We start from the raw sequence: 18,965 nt of genomic DNA, 5'->3' as shown, positions 1-18,965 counted from the left end.
CTCTGTGAGGTGGGTAGTTAACCAATGAATAGAAACCGGTCTGACAGTGAAGGGTCAGTCCCTTCAGGAGTTACTGACAGCACAGAATGGGGTCCCAGGCTGCTAGCAGTCTGGATGCACTTTGTCCATGACACCAGACAGTGTGAAGAGATGTACTTTGTGAACTCAAAGTAGAGGTAGGGTCCCAACCTGTGTGAGAAGAAGATGCCTCTGCGCAGGAAGTGGTGTGGTCTCTGGCCCGTGGCTCTCTCAATTCGGTTTATCAGCTCCTTGTCAATTTTACTGCTGCCAAACTGAACTGGGGGAGGGAGGGGGAAAGCGAAACAAGGCAGCAAGAGGCTTAGTGAGCAGATATTACAGAAATGAAGGAGAAAAACAAGTGGTCCATGTACAATCTTAGTGACCCCTCTCTTCAGGCTTTTAGCTGATGGTCATCCACTCCCTCACACAAAGTACATAGTTCTTTGTACTGAAACAACAGCTGGTGCTGGGCTCTGGTGGCATCTGTAATCCTAGCCACTCAGGAAGCTGAGTTCTGAGGATCATGATTCAAAAGCTAGCCCAGGCAAAAGTCTGTGAGCAAAAAGCTGGAAGTGGAGTTGTGGCTCAAGTGGTAGAGCTAGCCTTGAGCAAAGAAGTTAAGGGAGAGTGCCTAGGCTCTGAGTTCAAGCTCAGCACCACCAGGTGCTGGTGGCTCACATCTGTAATCCTAGCTACTCAGGAGGCTGAGATCTGAGGACTGCAGTTTTTTTTTTTGTTGTTGTTGTTCGTGGGGCTTGAACTCTGGGCCTGGGTGCTGTCCCTCAGCTCTTTAGCTCACGGCAAGCGCTCTACCCCCTGAGCCACAGTGCCACTTTAGGTTTTCTGGTGATTAATTAGAGATAAGAGTCTCACAGACTTACCTGCCTAGGCTGGCTTTGAACCTCGATCCTTGGATTTCAGCCTCCTGTGTAGCTAGGATTACAGGCATGAGCCACCAGCGTCCAGCTGAGACTTTTATTTCTAAGTAACCACTCAAAAATGAGAAGTAGAACTGTGACTCAAAGTGGTAGAGGGCTAGTCTTGAGTAAAAAAGCTCAAGGACGGCACTCAGGCCCTGAGTTCAAGCCCCACAACTAACAAGAACAACAACAACAACAACAACAACAAGTGGAATTGCAGTCAGTAAAATGGAGCAAATTATGGAATAAAGACTGGATTCTGGTGTAGTGAGAAACAACCACAGTCATGCAAACATGTACACACAGCTGTTCACTTGGGTACAGTTTGTATCACTGATAACTGTGACTTCCCACACTTCTTAGTCCTTGGTCTAAGTTCATGTCTGTCCTCAAGCAAACTGTTCCTCATTGATGGGCTATACTGGTCATGAGTTAGATAAAAACATTGTAGTTGTTTCTTGTCTGACAATTATCTATGATCCCAGAGTATCCTCTCAACAGAACAAACAGGGAAACAACAAGGAAGGGCACGATGGCAAAGATACCTACTTCACTAGACTCTTCTTCCCAAGTTCTGAATGACTTAAAATTGTGTGTGTGTGTGTGTGTGTGTGTGTGTGTGTGTGTGTGTGTAAGTGCTTGGTAAGCTACCTACTACATATTACTATTTTGAAATTGTTACTTTTAAGATAATCTTTTGGAAATACAATGGACAACACTGAAGGGCTTGGGGATCAATTTTTCCCTGGCATCAACACTTCATTTCATTTATAATTAAGCTCAAATTAAAAAATATCCAGCTGGGAATGTGGCTTAGTGGTAGAGTGCTTGCCTAGCATGCATGAAGCCCTGGGTTTGATTCCTCAGTACCACATAAACAAAAAATGTCAGAAGTGGTGCTGTGGCTCAAGTGGTACAGTGCTGGCCTTGAGCAAAAGCAGCCCTGAGTTCAAGCCCCAAGATAGACAAAAAAAAAAAAGGAAAAGAAAAAGATATTGTCCCATAAGTATATATAAAAATCATAGGCCTGGGGCTGGGAAGGTGGATCAGTGGTAGAGTGCTTGCCTTGCATGTATGAGGCCCTGGGTTCAATTCCTCAGTACCCCATAAGCAAAAAGAAAAAAGCCGGAAGTGGCACTGTGGTTCAAGTGGTAGAGCACTAGCCTTGAGCTGAAGAGCTGAGGGACAGCGCCCAGGCCCAGAGTTCAGACCCCACGACTGGACCCCCCCTCCCCCCCAAAAAAAAAAATCATAGGCCAGCTGGGCATGTTGGCTCATGCCCACAATCCTAACTACTCAGGAGGCTGAAATGGTCCAAAGCCAGCTCAGGCAAGAAAGTGTGTGGGACTTTTATCTCCAATAAACCACTCAGAAAACCAGAAGTGGTGCTGTGGCTCAAGTGGTAGAGGACTAGCCTTGAAGAGCTCAAGCCCCACGATCAAAAAAAAAAAACCAAAAACCAAAAAACATAGGCCAATGAAAAATAGAAATTAAAAATATAAAGAAAATTACATGGAAACACATAAATTTATAAACATTGATGGAATCAACTCAATGGAATCACTTCTAAATGTCTAGGTTGGCCCTGGAGAAGAAAATCATACCAATGAGCTTGTCATAGTCGATGCCTTTTGCACTACTTGTCCGTACTGTCCAGGGGTCCACAAAATCTTCTCCAGCTTCTGTGGCATCTGGACCACTGTTACTTTCAGCCGATGGGTTGTTGCCTGGAGGGCAGTCAGCCTTGTAATCTTCCCCCATGGCGGCTTTGTAGCTCATTTTTAATGACAGCAACATCTTCACTGCAGAATCAATTTCATCCTGAAGACGAGAGTGCCAACAGTGAGTGAAAAAGCTGAGAGCTTGTAGCCTTGATACCAGAAAAGAAGAGAAAGAAATGAAAAGAAAGAGAAAGGAGGAGAGAAAGAAGAAAAAGAGGAAGAGAGAGAGGATGGGAGGAAGGAAGGAAGAAGAAACTCACACAGGTAATGTCTGCGGATGCTGACTGGTGTCAGACTCTTTCCAGAGACCACCAGTGTGGTCTCACAGCAGCGCTGAGAGGGAGCACCATTGACTATCCCTTCTGTTGGGGAATTTGAGACAAGGGAGGTGGCCCTTGGACATACAGGGAGTCAGGGCTTTGGGGCGCTTGGCCTTTACTTGTTATTCTAGTGCTATGGATTATTGCCACCATAGGACAGCAGTAATAATGCAGAATATCACTGTCTACAAGGTTCTTGGGCCAATGGCTTCTCAAATATCACCAATGCCAGGGAATAGGCACAATGGAGTTTAATGGAGTTTGTTAATTCTACACTGGAACTTTTTTTTTTTTTTTGGTTGGTTGTGGAGCTTGAACTGAGGGCCTGGGTGCAGTCCCTAAACTCTTTTTGCTCAGGGCTAGCACTCTATCACTTTGAACCACAAGCACCACTTCCAGTTTCTGGTGGTTAATTGGAGATTACAGTCTCATGGATTTTCCTGCCCAGGCTGGCTTTGAACCACAATCCTCAGATCTCTGCGTCCTGAGTAGCTAGGATTATAGTTGTGAGACACCAGCATCTGGCTGTTGTCTTTTTTAATCTCACAAAGGTTGGGCTAATATCTATAGAAACTTAAGAAAAAAAAAAACAACCAAGTAACAACAAAACCCAAAGGAAGACAAGGGGAAGGTGGAGGCCCCAAGAGTGACCCAGTGAGACACAGTCACACCAAGCTATCTCAATAGGTGTGTGAGTGTGTGGGTGCGCTTGTGCGCACACAGGGGCTTGAACTCAGGTCCTGAATGCTGTCTCAGCCCTTTCTGCTCAAGATTGGCATCCTACCACATGGACCACAGCTCTCCTTCTGGGATTCTGGTGGTTACTTGGAGATAGAGTCTCAGAGACTTTTCTGTCTGGGCTGGCTTTGAACTGTGATCCTCAGATTTCAGCCTCCAGAATAAATAGGATTACAGGCATACTGGCACCTGGCTTATCTCAAGTATTTGCATTTTAATTGTTTTAAAATAAACACAGTAAATATAAAATATATGCTTTGGTTCTCCTGAAATCTATTAAAGACACACACTTCAGCCAACCCAGAAGCTTGGTGCTTAAAAGAGCAGGCCTAATTAAACTGATTAGTCAGGCTATACCCTGAAGCTGCAGTCTGAAAATTGGACTTGCTAGATTAGATCTCAAATATACACAGTGCAATTTGCTTGTCAAGGGAAGTATAAACATTTTCCTACTTAGGAGTTTAGAGAATGAACCATAGCCTGAGCTTTCCAGGGGAGACTTCAACAACACCAACCTCATTCAGAGAAGTGTTCCATCAAGCACAGCACTGGGCCACAGAGATCTGTGCTTCTGGGTTATCTGTGCTTCAAATAGTAAAATTTCTGGGACTGGCCATCAGAATGAATTTAAGCCAGGAGCTGGTAGCTCACAACTGTACTCCTAACCACTAAGGATGCTGAGATCTGAGAGACTGCAGTTTGAGGCTAGCCTGTGCAGAAAATTTTGCTAGATTCTATCTCCAAAATAACCATTGAAAAGCAAGGATAGAGTCATGGCTCAAGTGGCAAAACACCACCTAGCAAGCAAGCATGAGGCCCTGAGTTCAAATCTCATTACAGCCAAAAAAAAAAGTTTGACTTGCAATCAATAACCCCAAGGATACAATATATGTTGAGATGATGTTTTTATATGTTAGACAGGTATACTCTTATTCATCTTGTTTCTGCAGTGCCTAGACTCAGTGTTTGCAATAAAATAAATGTTAAGCAAGATACAATAGATCACACTTGTAATCTATTGAATTATCTATGGGGAAACTAGCTTTGCTTTGAAGTACCTAGAAGTCAATATCTTTCCATCACTAGCTGTGTTGACAGATCATACTCTATCTGTCTAATTCTGCTTGCAACTAGGAGGCCCCGTAAAGGTCAATGTTTAACCAATGTCCCCCTGTTCAAGGACCAGCTGTAATCAGGAAGAGGACTGGGATAGATAAACAGACTGGCCTTGTTTGGTTTTCAATCTAACATGGACCAGGAAAAGCTGGAGTTCTGAACAAGATTATTTTCCTACTAAATCAGGGCTGAGGCTGACAGGGTGTGAGGCTGGCTTCTAGGGGCTGCAGGTGACTGCTGTGCCTCTGCATAGGGATGGTGTCTCCACCCGTAAGCCAGTACTGCTTAGTTCTGCTATGTACTATTTACACCTGTGCCACTGTCACTCCCCCTCCGATTCCAAGCTATCTGGTAAGTCCAGAAAGCAACTGTTCCTTGACTAACACCATGAATATAGTTATCATTGTAAAGAAGTACTAACTAATCAGAGTGCCAGTGGCTCATCTGTAATTTTAGCTACTCAGGAGGTTGTGACTGGGAAGATTCAAGCCTTCCAGCCCCAGCAAAAAGGTTGGTGAGCTGGGTGCCAGCTGTGAGCCAGCTGCTCACACCTGTAATCCTAGCTACTCAGGAGGATCTAAGGATCACAGTTCAAAGCCAGCCATGCAGGAAAGTCTGTGAGACTCTGATCTCCAATTAACCACCAAAAAATCGGAAGTGGCACTGTGGCTCAAGTAGTAGAGCGCTTGCCTTGAGGTGAAGAGCTGAGGGAGAGTGCCCACACCCAGAGTTCAAGCCCCATGACTGATTAAAAAAAAAAAAAGTTGTTGAAACCCCATCTCAACAGAAAAAGCTAGAGCAAAAAGAGGCTGGAGGCATGGCTCAAACAATGGAACAGTACTGCCAAAAGAAGAATTTCTAACTAAAAACATTTGCTAAATGTTATTCAGTTAATATTAAATGGACAAAAGTAGCTTCCCAAAATGGACCAACATTTGGGAACTTTACTTTAGATTTTTTTTTTTGGGTCCAGTCAGGGGCCTGAACTCTGGGCCTGGGCGCTGTCCCTCAGCTCTTCAGCTCAAGGCTAGCGCTCTACCACTTGAGCCACAGCGCCACTTCCGGCGTTTTTTCTTTTTTGCTTATGTGGTACTGAGGAATCGAACCCAGGGCCTCATGCATGCAAGGCAAGCACTCTACCACTGAGCCACCTTCCCAGCCCCTACTTTAGATTTTTGTTTGAAAACTTACCCTGATCCACTGAGCCACTGCCTGTAAATAATCACTCTTCTCGTAATATTCTGTAAACAATTTGTCTTGACATCACTTCCAGTACTATTTATCTTTTAAAATGTAATGGTTTATTTGGAGTTCAAATAGTCAGGGTAAACAACTGTGGTGGATGTGAGAAGGCTAGACCTGTCCACTGACAGGAAAGAAGACTTTATCAAGGACAGTGTTCAAGCCCCTGAGTTCAAGCCCCAGGACTGGTGTGCATGTGTGTGTGCGCGCACGCATGCACACACGTGTATGTGCATGCGCACGTGCACACACACACAAATCAGAAGGAAGAGAAGTATGTGTGCATACTCATGTGTGTGTTGGGGGAGCAGGTGAGAACAAAGGACCAGAAAGAACTGCAGCGTCTGCTCCCCATTACAGATGCACACAGCCTATGCTCCCAAAACCCACAACATCAGAGAGAGCCTTCAAAAAGGTACACTACCCACAAGGACAAAGAAAACAGAGACAAGAACAGGGCTACAGCAACAATACTCAGAGGCTGGGAAGCTGACAGATAATGCTGACTGACTGAGCACATCAGAAAAAACAACGTAATGAAGCAGGACAAGTTGGGGAGAGGAGGTAAGAGGACAAAGCAGCCAGGAATTCAGACGAATACTGTACTAATGAATTGCTTGATGATGAAAAGCACACAAGTACTATTTTTTTTTTTTTTTTTTGCTCCAAGTCTTACACTCCCTCATAAAATGGGACACCTAGTAAAAAGAAAAAAAAAATCTGCTTTGTTCTGACCTTGTCCATTAGCCAGCTAACTGGCATGCTCTGAGACTGAGCAAGGATATCTTAAAGAAAAAAACATATCTTGAGGGGGAGCCTCCACCCAAGAAAACCCACTTTGGGAAATGACTCCTGTTGGCACAAAACGTGTTAAAAAATAATTATCTCAAGGATGCATACCAGTCCTAAAGGGAGTGTGGGAAAATCTACCCTTGTTTGAAAGGAGTTTAGTGAGCAGGTCAGCCTTGAAGTCTCCATGCCAAACTGATAAAACAATACCAGGTGACAAAACAAAGGTAAGTGAGCATGTTTTTTAAGGTGAATTTGAGCCAAATCCCATCTTACAGTTTTAGCATAAAGCACTCCTTGTACCTGTTATCAGATGTGCCCATACTCAGGTCAGGGTGGTGTATTATCTTTTTATCTTTCCTAGTAATAAACCATTAAAAAATAACCTTGATGTGTTCTCAAATTCTTTGTGACAACATCATAAATTTCATACTCAAGGGCCGCGCAGAGGCTTTCCCCCTTCTTAGAGAGCTCTTCTTTGAGCATCGCAGCCCACTGACCTGGTAACACCTGCATGACTCTGGGGATGGTGCTAAAGTTCAGGCACCAGTGCCTCTGGGAGTCATTATCTGAATAGGATGGAATCTACCAGAGAGACAGAGCCTGGAGCTGGTGGTTCACTCCTATAATCCTAGCTACTCAGGAGGCAGAGATCTGAGGATTCTGGTTTGAAGCCAGACCAGGCAGGAAAGTCTCTGAGACTCTCACTTATACAATTAATCACCAAAAGGCCTGAAGTGCTGTGGCTCAAGTGGAAGAGTGCCAGACTTGAGCTAAAAAGCTCAAGAACAGTTCCCAGGCCGAGTTCAAGGTGAATGCATGTGTGCACAAGCATGCATGCACATGCACGCGCACACACACACACACCACACACACACTCACAAAGAAAAGGAATGCTGGTTCAGGTGTTCAGAAGCAGTTTTTCAGCTGGCCCTGCTCTGGCTCAGAGTGCCAATCCTGTCCAGAGGCTTCAGGCAGGGAGAGGCAGGGGCAGTCAACACACTGGGCATGGAAGGTGTGTATAAGCTATGTATAAATACTACTTTTTGTTTTTTGTAGGTTTTACTCTCTTTTTCAGAGTCTCACTATGTAGCTGAGGTGGCCTAGAACTCATCCTCCTCTTTCCTCAGCTTCCTGAGTGCTGGGATTAAAGGTAGGCATTACCATACTTGGCTAATATGCTATTTTAAATAGGCATTTGGGCCTCCATGAATTTTTGTATTCTTGGGGGTCCTGGAACCAATTCTCTGCAGATACCAAGTGACAAATGTATTACAAATAGATTTAAGAACCATGGCTTGTTTGACCACAGGCATGATGATAATATAATGGAAAATTATAACCAACTACCTCTGTTGTTGAGGGAAAAGACTCAGATGTGTTGGGGAGCCCAACAAAATCACCTACTTTTGATGCCTTTCCAGCTTTCAGGTTCCTCACGAGCTCCCCTTGAGCAGCAATGCTGTTGAATAGCTCCAGTGGAGAAGCGCAGGGTTCACCATTGGGCATATCTGCCATCTTCCAGGACCTAGCGTCACCGCTATTACTCAAGATGATAAACACTGTGGTACAGAAAAAGAAATTGGGTAGAGGTAGATATGGAATTAGCAGATCATTGCAGCTATCTTTCCCCCTGTATTAGCCTTTCTTTCAGAAAAAGGCTGTTTTTATTATAAAGGAAATGGATAATATAACATTGATAAAAAAACAAACAGAAATGTGTGGTCATGAAAAAGAGGATGAACAAATGCTATGATGAAAACTACAGGAGTTGCTATGATGTGCTGACCTGAGATAAGCAAAAACTCTCTTTTTTGGAGGTGGGGGGAAGAGGTGGTTCTGGGGCTTGAACTTCTGGCTTGGTACTATCCCTGAGCTCATTTTTCCCTCCAGACTAGTATTCTATCACTTGAGCCACAGCTCTACTTATAGCTTTTTGGTAATTAATTGGAGATAAGAGTCTCCCAGACTTTCCTGTCCAGGTCATCCTTAGATCTCAGCCTTCAGAGTAGCTAGGATTACAGGCATGAGCCACTGGTGGCCACCAAGACCCTTACCTACCTCCCAGAAGAAAGGAATGACTTGAAATTTTCTCAGGAGACATATATGGAAGTGCTTTAATAAGCCTATGTTCCCTGGAGCTAAAACATTTGGCAAATTACTACATGTTCTGTATCTTACCTGGCTTGGGATCAAATTCTCAGGCCTTTGAAGCCTTAAGCAAGGTAGCAAAGGCTACACTGAGCAAACTGCTTCCAACTAGCCAGCTGCCCTGCTCTCAGACACAGCAAACTCTGTGGAAGAGGCCAGGACCTTCATCTGTTCCAGGTTCCAAACAAGTAAGGACTGTGGTCTGACCACTCCATATGCTGCCTTGTTAAACTGCTAACCTTTGAGCAATGTGAGTGGGACCTTCCACCAGAAGTTCTTTTCTCTTAGCTTTAAAAAGTTGGGAAACAGTGGGCAGAGGCTGGGCCATCACATGCCACATTATTTTTTAGTCCATCACTTCCTTTTCTTTGGTATCATAGTTTTCTCGTCTATAAACTGACATTACCAGGAACTTTTTCACCTACAAGTAAATGTTAAAGAATGAAATGAGTAAAAAAAATGATAGGGGAGCACTACATCAACTCTAAAGTATGATGTATATATAGGGCGACTCTCGGCATTACACTAGATTTTGTTTCTAGGGCTCTAGAGCACCACATATGTCCAGCTTTACCTTAACTTGTTATGACACTTTGAATGTAAAGGGGCTGGTGGCTGCAGTGGCAGCTAGTGTATGAGCCCCAAACTCTGAGCACTTCAACCCTGGTATTGTTCTGAGACAGGTTAACTACAGAAAGAAGACTAAAACTCCTTCTTGTCACATTCTGGGAGATACTCTCTTCCTTCTACATATCCTTTTAAGATTTAAAGGGAGGCCAGGGGCTGGTGGCTCACATCTGTAATCCTAGCTACTCAGAAGGCTGAGAGTTGAGGATCACAGTTCAAAGCCAGCCCAGGAGGAAAGTTTATAAGACTCTTATCTCCAATAAAGTACCAAAAAACTGGAAGTGGTGCTGTGGCTCAAGTGGTAGAGCACTTGCCTTGAGCTGAAGAGCTGAGGGGCAGTGCCCAGGCCCAGAGTTCAAGCCCCACAACTGACGGGAAAAAAAAAAGATTTAAAGCAATCAAATCACTTAGAGGTATATAGCCATACATACATACACTCATGCATACATGTGTGTTTGTATTTAAATTTATCTATTTTTGTGCTGGTCCTGGCTTGAATTTAAGAGTCTGGGTACTATTCCTGAGCTTTGTGCTTAAGACTAGTGCCCTACCACCTGAGCCACAGCACCACTTTTGCCTTTTACTGAGTAGTTTACTGTTGATAAGAGTCTCATGGACTTTCTTGCCTGGGCTGGCTTTGAATTGGGATCCAAAGATCTCAGCTTCCTAAGTATCTAGGATTATAAGGGTGAGCCACCAATGCCCAGCTTATATTATTATGGCTGTTTTTAATATTTAAAAATTAAGAGAAAACATAATGAAAATTGAAGCCAACCAATACCTTATATTATTTTTAATAAAGATAAAAAGGTCCAGTCTCAAAAGCTGAAACAGTGCAGTTAGGTGTCCTCCCATTTAGATGCTAAGCTAGAAGGCAGAGAGAAGTAAGTGGGAGTAGCTATCTAAAACTGCTTCTCCTTTGAAATGGTAAGAACTGGGCAAGTCTACGCAATGGCTCAGGAAGAACAAAGGTGGCAAGTAACAGCGGCCGGCTTGAGTCTTTTTTGTTGTTGGTTTTTTTTTTTTGGGTCCGGTCGTGGGGCCTGAACTCTGGGCCTGGGCGCTGTCCCTCAGCTCTTCAGCTCAAGGCTAGTGCTCTACCACTTGAGCCACTTCCAGCTTTTTTCTTTTTGCTTATGTGGTGCTGAGGAATCGAACCCAGGGCCTCAGGCATGCAAGGCAAGCGCTCTACCACTGAGCCACCTTCCCAGCCCCAGGCTTGAGTCTTTTAACTCCCACTCCCTGCCCGTGGAGACGGAAATGCCTGTCGGTGCATCTGTCTCAGTCTCTCTCCTTTGACCTAGCTCTTGAGACACCAAGCCCACTACTTCTCTTAATGGTACTAAGCTCCTTGCTTTTACACTACATTTGTGTGTGTCTTCAGGCAATTCTTGGTTGAAAATGCTACTAACAATCTGGGTGGGATCTTTATCATTCAGACCACTCCCACTCAGTGGTAACATAAGCATACACCAATTCCCTTGAGCCTTACCAGATTCTGTGTGAGCAATACATTTGTTCTTTCTGCTTCATAGCTGAAGCACAGAGGGTTAGAAAGCTTGCTCAACACAAGCAAGTGGGGAGATGGGCCACCAATTCAAGTAGTCTGACTTTTAACCTGTGTCTAAAAACTCCTTAATTCTTGGAGCCCAACACCCAAATAGGAGATGTAACTTATCCACTTATTCAGTATTTAAGAAGTGTGTGAATGTTAATGACATCCACCTTCCTATAAATCATTAAATCGCAGTATGATACTAGGATAGGAAAGGCTAGTTTCTTTTCTTAATTGCAGAGAATTATAGCCCTGGGAAAAAGAGGTCTAGAGAGATAACTGACTGGTGTAATAAGGTGTTCTCAGCCTAGAATGGCCCATAAGACATAGAGTTGGGCACAGGAGGCTGAGATATGAGGATTGCAGTTCAAAGCCAACTTCAGCAGAAAGTTCATGAGACTTTTTAGCTTCAATTAACTATCAAAAAGCTGGAAATGGCACTGTGGCTCAAAGCACAAGCCTTTAGCATAAAAATGCGTGACAGTACCCAGGCCTGGAGTTCAAGACCCAGAATGGGGAAAAAAAAAAAAGAGGAAGTACCTTTCTCTTAGTGCCACAGAAGAGGAACAACACAGGTTCCCATCTGAGCCCTAGCAATAAGCTGATGAATTAGTCATTACTCCTTTCTCTCTGAGATCTGCTCTCATCAGATGACAAAGAAAGTAATTCAAACTACTTCTACTCACAAATGATCCAACATCACACCCATATACTATACTCCATCCCAAGTTTCTTCATTTCAGAGTCAGGGGTGACTGTTATGTGTTTTCCATAGCAGACAGGAGGCTGATGGTTCAGGGAAGTCAGGCTACCTTTTTGAGCACCAGTACTAGACAGCAAATGCTAAAGCCCCTCTTGGGTCACAGGCTTTCAGAATTCCAGTTGCTCCTCAGTGCACAAAGTTTTACCCTCCTTTTGTCTGGATAGAACTCAACTTTTTTCTTTCCCTTTCCCTCCCTCCCTTCCTTCTTTCCTCTCTTTTCCTCGCTCCCTCCTTTTTGTTACAGTACTGATATTTGAACTCAGGGCTTGGGCTCTTTTAGCTTTTTTGCTCAAGGCTGATGCCCTACCACTTGAGTCATAGCTCCACTTTGGCTTTTTGGTAGTTAATGGGGGATAAGAATCTTAGGGACATTCCTGCCCAGGGTTTTGAACTTTGACCATCAGATCTTGGCTTCCAGAGTAGCTAGAATTACAGGTATGAGCCATTGGTGTCCAGCTCACACTTCCTTTCCTGAATTCTGCAGCTCTGGGAACAAGTGGGTCCCTCTAGCCTTTGTGATCTCGAAGCATTTCCTTCATTTATTTCCTTCCTTAAGGTGCTCACACTGCTTTTAGTTACTCCTGTCTTCTTTAGTAGGCCATGAAAGCCATACCAGGTTTATCCTTCCATGTATTTGTGGTACCTGGTACATAGTAGGATCCAAATTATATATTCATCAAAATTATCTTACAAAATTCCTAGGAAATGTCAGTAGAAAAATGGAGTTATTCTAGGACAGCCAGTCTCCTTTACTGCAACCAAACTGCTGTTTCTTTGGGAAAGAATCAGCTAGAGGACCTGAGTGTGCATTCAGGCTCTATGCTGCATGGAAGTGTATGTACCTTTAAATATTATAATCCCATTTCAAAAGAGGCACAAGGGGAACTAAATCAGAGGGAAGGAACAACAGGTGAGATCTTCCTGCTCCGATGATCAGAGCGCACTCACTGCATGAGTGGGAGCAGAACTACTACCTCCCTCACTTCATGCTTTCATCTACCTATTTAGTGCATGAACAGCTTTCTTTCTCACAAGTAAGTTGATATCTACTTTTACTTGGTAGCTCGTGTCTAGTTAATTCTGAAAGGTAAAAATGAACAGGACTGGTCTAACACCATTTCTCCAGAAAGAATGACATTTGGCCATTATGTCTTGCTCAACTGAATGTCTCTTAATCTGAGTTTCCTGCCCCTACAGTCAAATTGCAAAATTCAGCTCCTGCCCCAGTGTTGTCCTGCATTTTTTCCCTTATACATCCTGAGGCTGCAAGAGAGGAATTCTTCTCTCTACCACAGTAGAAAGGGTTCCTTTCAGGCTTGTCCTGAATAAACCTGCTCTGGTCATTGACTTCATTTCTATTCTATTTCTTCTGTCTCCTTTACTCTATTTTCAAAAAAAAAAAAAAAAAAAAGAAGTTAAAACTTGAATAGTTTAACATCAGAGATTTCCAGCTTGAAGTCCAGACTTCTCAAATGACATCCCAGTTTGCATGTGAGCTGGATTATCCCTGTTTTTAAAGCAGAGTACCTACATTTTCTTTACTCTTTCAAAAGAGTCTAAGATGTCAAAACGTTATGGGCCATTGTCTTAAGGGTCTACTACATAAACCCCAAATGGAGAGTTGAGTTTTTGTTAAGGAAGGTCTATCTACTTTATATAACTGATACAATCTCAAAGGAGATGAAATTATAACTATGATCTATATTTCCTCTAAACCAAGGCACTGGGAGTATAAACAGCCCAGCTGCCTACTCTTTTTTTTTTTTTTTTGCCGGTCCTGGGCCCTGAACTCTGGCGCTGTCCCTCAGCTCTTCAGCTCAAGGCTAGCACTCTACTATTTGATCCACAGCGCCACTTCCGGCTTTTTCTACTTATGCGGCGCTAAGGAATCGAACCCAGGGCCTCATGCATGCAAGGCAAGCACTCTACCACTGAGCCACCTTCCCAACCCCAAGCTGGCTACTCTTTAACAGACCTCTGACAAGAAAGTGACACGGTTTCTTACATTCCAATTCCCCTTTTCTGGCACTTGAATCTTGTGCTCATTTAGAAAGATGTCTTTGTTCTACATGGGTAAAACAGGCATTTACAGAAAGTGGATCCAGTACTCGAAGGAACAGAAGGGCTGGCTGTAGCAAAACCATCATAGATAAGATACACTGAGTTTGAAATCTAGGGAAAGCTGGCATCAAAACAGTCAATTCTGAAGCCAGGTGGTTCAGGCTGTAACACTAGCTACTCAGAAGGCTGAGATCTGAGGATCCCATTTCCAAGCTAGCCCTGGCAGACATAGTTGAAAGACTTATTTCCAATTAACCAGCAAAAAAGCTGGATGGAGAAGTGTGGCTCAAGTGGTAAAGCATTAGCTTTGAGCAAAAAAAGTCACACACATACACAATCTGCAAGAAACTAAAACAAAAAGAGTTCTGGAACAGCTCTGGAGGCCCAGCAAAGTTTTTCTGGATGCCTGGAATCTCACCAGCAGGTGGGATTGTGGTGGTCTCACACAATAGCTTTGGGATGCACAAGTTTCCAGGGAAAAATGATCTCTTCTGAGCAAGCAATCTGTTCCAAACTTTGGCTTGGTGGCTCAAGTGGTAGAGCGCTAGCCTTGAGCTGAAGAGCTGAGGGACAGCGCCCAGGCCCAGAGTTCAAGGCCCACAACCAACAAAAAAAAAAAAAAAAAAGGATTAAACTCTGTTTATGAAAAGTTTATTTCCTTCTTCTGATAATTAAATTGTGTATGTGTGCATGTGTGTGGTATTGGGGATTGTACCAGGGTCTAGCACATGGTAAGCTAGCACTTTACAAACTGAGCTACACCCGTAGCCCCGTGAACACCATGTTAAAAAGAACTTATAAAAAGCCAAGCATTAGTTACTTTGGGGCATAATAAGAATGTCAACGTGTTTATTTTGACTAGAGGGACTGAATTAGTGAAAGAAAAATCAAACAGGAAGGTGGTGAAAGGCACACTCGGTACCAAGCCCCCACCCTCCATTTTTTATGGAAGCAAGAAAGCACCAGATAAATAAAATGCACCACATTCAAAAACTAAGAAAGGCAATCCCTTATCCTGAGATTTCCAGCACTTTGATTTTTTTTTTTTTAAGCATGAAAAGAACTAAAAAGCAGCTGAAAGCCTGGTAGAGTTGTCAATACATACCCTGGTTGTTGGAGACACAGAGAAGGTGGCCACCAGACACACGGGGCAGATGAGCAGCTGAGAATGGCCAGGGGTGGTCTTTAATACTCCTCCCAGCGTTCTTTCGCTTTCCTTTTCCAGAAATGCTCCTCTTCCTTGCCTACCTCACCCCACCCCTTCAGCTACTTGCACAGACAGTTGTTTCTGGGAAATCACTAGATTCTCAGAAACATCTCAGCCCTTGGAGCAACCTTCTTAATGAGCCTTGTCCAAAAAAGGGCAGGTTGGAGGAGGGGGGGAGAGGGGGGGGAGATGGAGAGGTCAGTGACACCCTCAAGGAAACAGCCACAAGCCATTGCATCAGCCACTCCCTCACCCAGGCCCGCAGCAGCCACATGACTGGCCTGCCCTGGTCCTGCTCCCCACCCCGCAGCATCACTGGAAACTGTTGAGGTGTGGTCACGGGACGGGGCGCAGGCAGAGGAAATGCCCCGCGCCTGCTGGTGTTCTGGGGAGGCTCGCAGGGCAGTGGAAAGCTCTGGAACCCCAGGCTAGAAAGACCTGGGGTTTCAACCCAGCCTGGGATCGAAACTGACTGGAATGGATGGAGAGTCCCTCACCTCTCTGCTCCCCCCTCTGTTTCTGCACCTGGGAAATGGGTGCAACGAGACTCTGGAGACACGACGCCACCCTTCCACCAGCAGCGCCCCGGCCCCGGGCCCCAGGGTCCCCGGCCCCCAGCCGGCGCCAGGGAACACGAAGTGCGGTCGGGGGAGGCAGGGGTGAGGCACGAGGGGTCGGGGCGTCGGGGCGGGACGTGGACCCTCAGCCACGCTGCTAGGAGCGGGCGAGGTGGGTCGCGCCAGCCTCCGCGCCCCCCGCCGGGCCGCAGCCCGGGCACGGCGGGCGGCTCTGAGAGGGGCCGTCGGTCTCCGAGCGCAGGCGGCCCCGGGAGGGCCGGGCCCGTGGCGCCGTCCTGCCTCCCCCTTCCTTTCCTCCCCGCCCCGGCCGCCCTCCCCTCTCCCCTCCTCCCCGTCCGGGCCGCCCTCCCTTTACTTACCCGGCCCCACCGGGCCTGTCACCGCGGCCGGCTCACCCACGGGACGCCTGCTGAGCGTCCGTGGAAACGCCGTCCGGCCGGAACCACTTCCGGCCCCGGCGCACTATCATTGGCTGTTCCTGCCGGGGGCGAGGAGGATCCCGCCGCTGATTGGCTGGTGAGCCCGGCGTCGCGGCGGAAGGCGACTGGGCGGCGGAGGGCAGGCCCGGACGCCTCAGGGAGAACCGGGCGCTTCCGGCGCGTGTGGTGAGCGGCGGGCCCCGGGCGGGAGGGCGCGGGGACCGGGCGGCGGCCGGAGCGCCCCACGCTGCCCTGCGTGGGTCTTCCGTAGCGGTTCGCTCCGTTTTCCTTCCCGGTTTCTTCTGAAAGCGCGGTCGTCTCAGCCGTCCGTACCGCTTACGGTTGGCCGCGCGGTTAACTTCTACTCATCCTTCAAAACCCATCTCTGGCTAGTGTCTTATTTGTTGATTTTTTTAAACTCGTTCTGTGGTCCCTCGGGGGCAGGATTCGTGATTTTTGCTTAATTCCTACCCACACCAGGCCCACTTAAGGGCCTGACACCGAATAAGGTAGTCAGAAAATATTGGCTAAATGGGAGTGTCCTAGTTCATCCCCTCCCAGCAGGTTGAATTCCACAGTGGACTCGGGGATCCTCGAACAGAGAACAAAACACGGAATCTCCTGCCCTCGTGTAGGCGCTTGGCCCCCCCCCCCCCCCCCATGCCTGGTCCTTTCCCGGATCTGTTCCTCCTTCTTGGTTGAGCCACGCCCCCTTTTCCATGAGAGCCACGCCCCCTTTTCATGAAAAAAAAATTCACCCCCTTTTTGTTTGTGCCAGTTCCGAGGCTTGAACTCAGTGCCTGGGTGCAGTCCCTGAGCTCTTTTGGGTGCTTAACTGGGGATAAGAGTCTCACATATTTTCCCTGCTCTGGTTGGCTTTGAACCGCCATCCTCAGGTCTCATCCTCCTGACCAGCTAAGATTACAGGGGTGAGCTGTATTTTCTCTTTTTAATTTTTAATTTTTGCTGGACCTGGAGCTTGAACTCAGTCTGGTGCTGTTTCTGTCCCTGAGATCTCAGCCTTGGAATAGCTAGGGTTATAGGCATTAGCCACTGGCACCTGGCTTTTTTGTTGTTGTTGTTTGTTTGTTTGTTTGTTTTTCTGGTCTTAGGAATTGAACTCTGGGTCTGGGAGCTGTCCCTGAGTGTTTTTGGTTAAGACCTGCTGCACTGTACAACTTGATCCACAGATCCACTTTTTTTTTTTGGTGGTTAATTGGAGATAAGACTCTCATAGACTTTCCTGCCAGGGCTAATTTTGAACCTGGGGCCTCAGAACTCAGCCTCCTGAGTACTAGGACTGCAGGCACCCTGCTGTCTGTCTGTTTTCTTGAGTGAATCTTGACTCTTCTCCTTGGTTCTGTTACATTGTCAGCACTGGACATCACCCAGGTGTTGTCTTCTCAGCTTCTGAGGAACTGCAGCCAGGGGTCAGGTTCATCACTGTTGTTTTGCTTCCTGAAATCCTCCAGCTTGCATATCTGGGGTCTGCCCTTCCTTCAGTGTAGGTGTCATTTACTGTGTCAGTGTTCTTGGTGCCTCCTGGTGGGGCTCAGTGAGGAGTCAGTGCACCATCTATGCTTGTTGGATGAGTGAGGAAATGTGCAATGGAGTGACCAGGTGTCCTGTCCTAAGGTTGGGCTACTGGGCCACACTGCTGTCTGGTCTTCCACTATAGGCCTCTCATATGAGTCGATCACTATGACAACTGCATGGGTGGGAGCCATTCCCGTGCTGAGCACAGCAGCCCAGTGGTTCCCTTAGACAGGAAGGAGTCACATGCTATGGTGGGCATGCCTGGACCAGGAGCTGAGACTGGCTTCAAGTCCCAGCTGAGTATTTAGAGATCAAGTCATCCACAGAGCGTAATTTTACTTGTCTATAATCAGGCCACTGTATTGTATTAGGTCCATTTGAGAGGGGTTGGCTGGTCTTTGAAATATTATTGTGATGAGTTTGCATGTGGTCATTATTACATGTCTGGATTAGGCTACTAGCAGTAGTGGCATTGTTAGAGCAACGAAATGCAGATATTTATTGAATGTGACCTGACTTGAATGAGGAGCTCCTTAGGCAAATAGTGCCATTTTGGGGAAAGCTGTGGAAGGGCTGAGTGGTTGATTCTAGAGGACATTGAAACTTAGCATTGAGCCAGGCACACTGGTATTCTATAATACTAGCACTTGGGAGCTGAGAGGTAAGATTGGGAGTTTGACGTCAACCTGGGCCTACTTTGGTCCATGGACTAGGCTTAGAGTATTGATCTGCTATGCCCTCTGCTGGCTGAAGCATGCCCAACATATCCATCCAATCCTCCCCCCCTTCTTCTAATAGCACACTGAGAACTAGCTGCTAACAATTGCTAACAATGTATGATGGTTCAGAATTGCAGAAAGAATTTTTCTTTCCTTTTGTTTTGTTTTGTTTAAAGAGAACCTTTAATGCAGTGTGAATCTGTGCATTTGGGGCAACGTGGGTAAATTTGGATCACACCATCAGAATTGCTCCAGCTGTGCTTGAGTGTCCGGTGCCTGAATACCTGACCTCTGTCAGCCTTGTGTTGTGGGTCTATGTCTCCCACTGGCTTCTGGCAGAGATGGAATATCTCTTCCAAGCAGGGAACAGAGGGAAAGACTAGCATTCAAGGCAGGTAAGGATGAGGAGGGTGCTACATTCTCCCACTTGGTGACTTGCCACTTTTTTTTTTCTGCTCCTACTGTGGCTTGAACTCAGGGCC

General features: G+C 45.9%; 2 protein-coding genes across 4 annotated transcripts in view; one reads left to right on the top strand and one right to left on the bottom strand.

Annotated features, from left to right (window-relative positions):
• The window catches only part of Wars1 (tryptophanyl-tRNA synthetase 1), a 35,933-nt gene extending 19,684 nt beyond the window's left edge, over positions 1 to 16,249 (bottom strand). Inside the window, exons 1-4 of one of the 2 annotated variants that reach the window (XM_042692552.1) lie at positions 16,169 to 16,249; positions 8,275 to 8,429; positions 2,546 to 2,762; positions 190 to 298 (exon numbers count right to left, since the gene is read on the bottom strand). In XM_042692552.1, the coding sequence (XP_042548486.1) occupies positions 190 to 298; positions 2,546 to 2,762; positions 8,275 to 8,385 (437 nt within the window). In that variant the 5' untranslated portion in view covers positions 8,386 to 8,429; positions 16,169 to 16,249. Of the gene's footprint in view, positions 1 to 189; positions 299 to 2,545; positions 2,763 to 8,274; positions 8,430 to 15,129; positions 15,354 to 16,168 lie in introns of those variants that run through there. The other variant, XM_042692551.1, reaches the window with a different exon arrangement.
• A 99-nt stretch (positions 16,250 to 16,348) lies between these two features.
• Wdr25 (WD repeat domain 25) overlaps positions 16,349 to 18,965 on the top strand; it is a 128,287-nt gene continuing 125,670 nt past the window's right edge. The window contains exons 1-2 of one of the 2 annotated variants that reach the window (XM_042692549.1): positions 16,349 to 16,414; positions 18,660 to 18,878. The gene's annotated coding sequence lies outside the window, so the exon portion shown is untranslated. The remainder of the gene's footprint in view (positions 16,415 to 18,659; positions 18,879 to 18,965) is intronic. The other variant, XM_042692550.1, reaches the window with a different exon arrangement.

Source organism: Dipodomys spectabilis, unplaced genomic scaffold, assembly GCF_019054845.1.
Source record: "Dipodomys spectabilis isolate Male_0828 unplaced genomic scaffold, ASM1905484v1 ptg000157l, whole genome shotgun sequence".
Taxonomy (NCBI): Eukaryota; Metazoa; Chordata; class Mammalia; order Rodentia; family Heteromyidae; genus Dipodomys; species Dipodomys spectabilis.
Note: the sequence above shows the minus strand (reverse complement) of the source record. Positions and strands in the feature narration are given on the sequence as shown.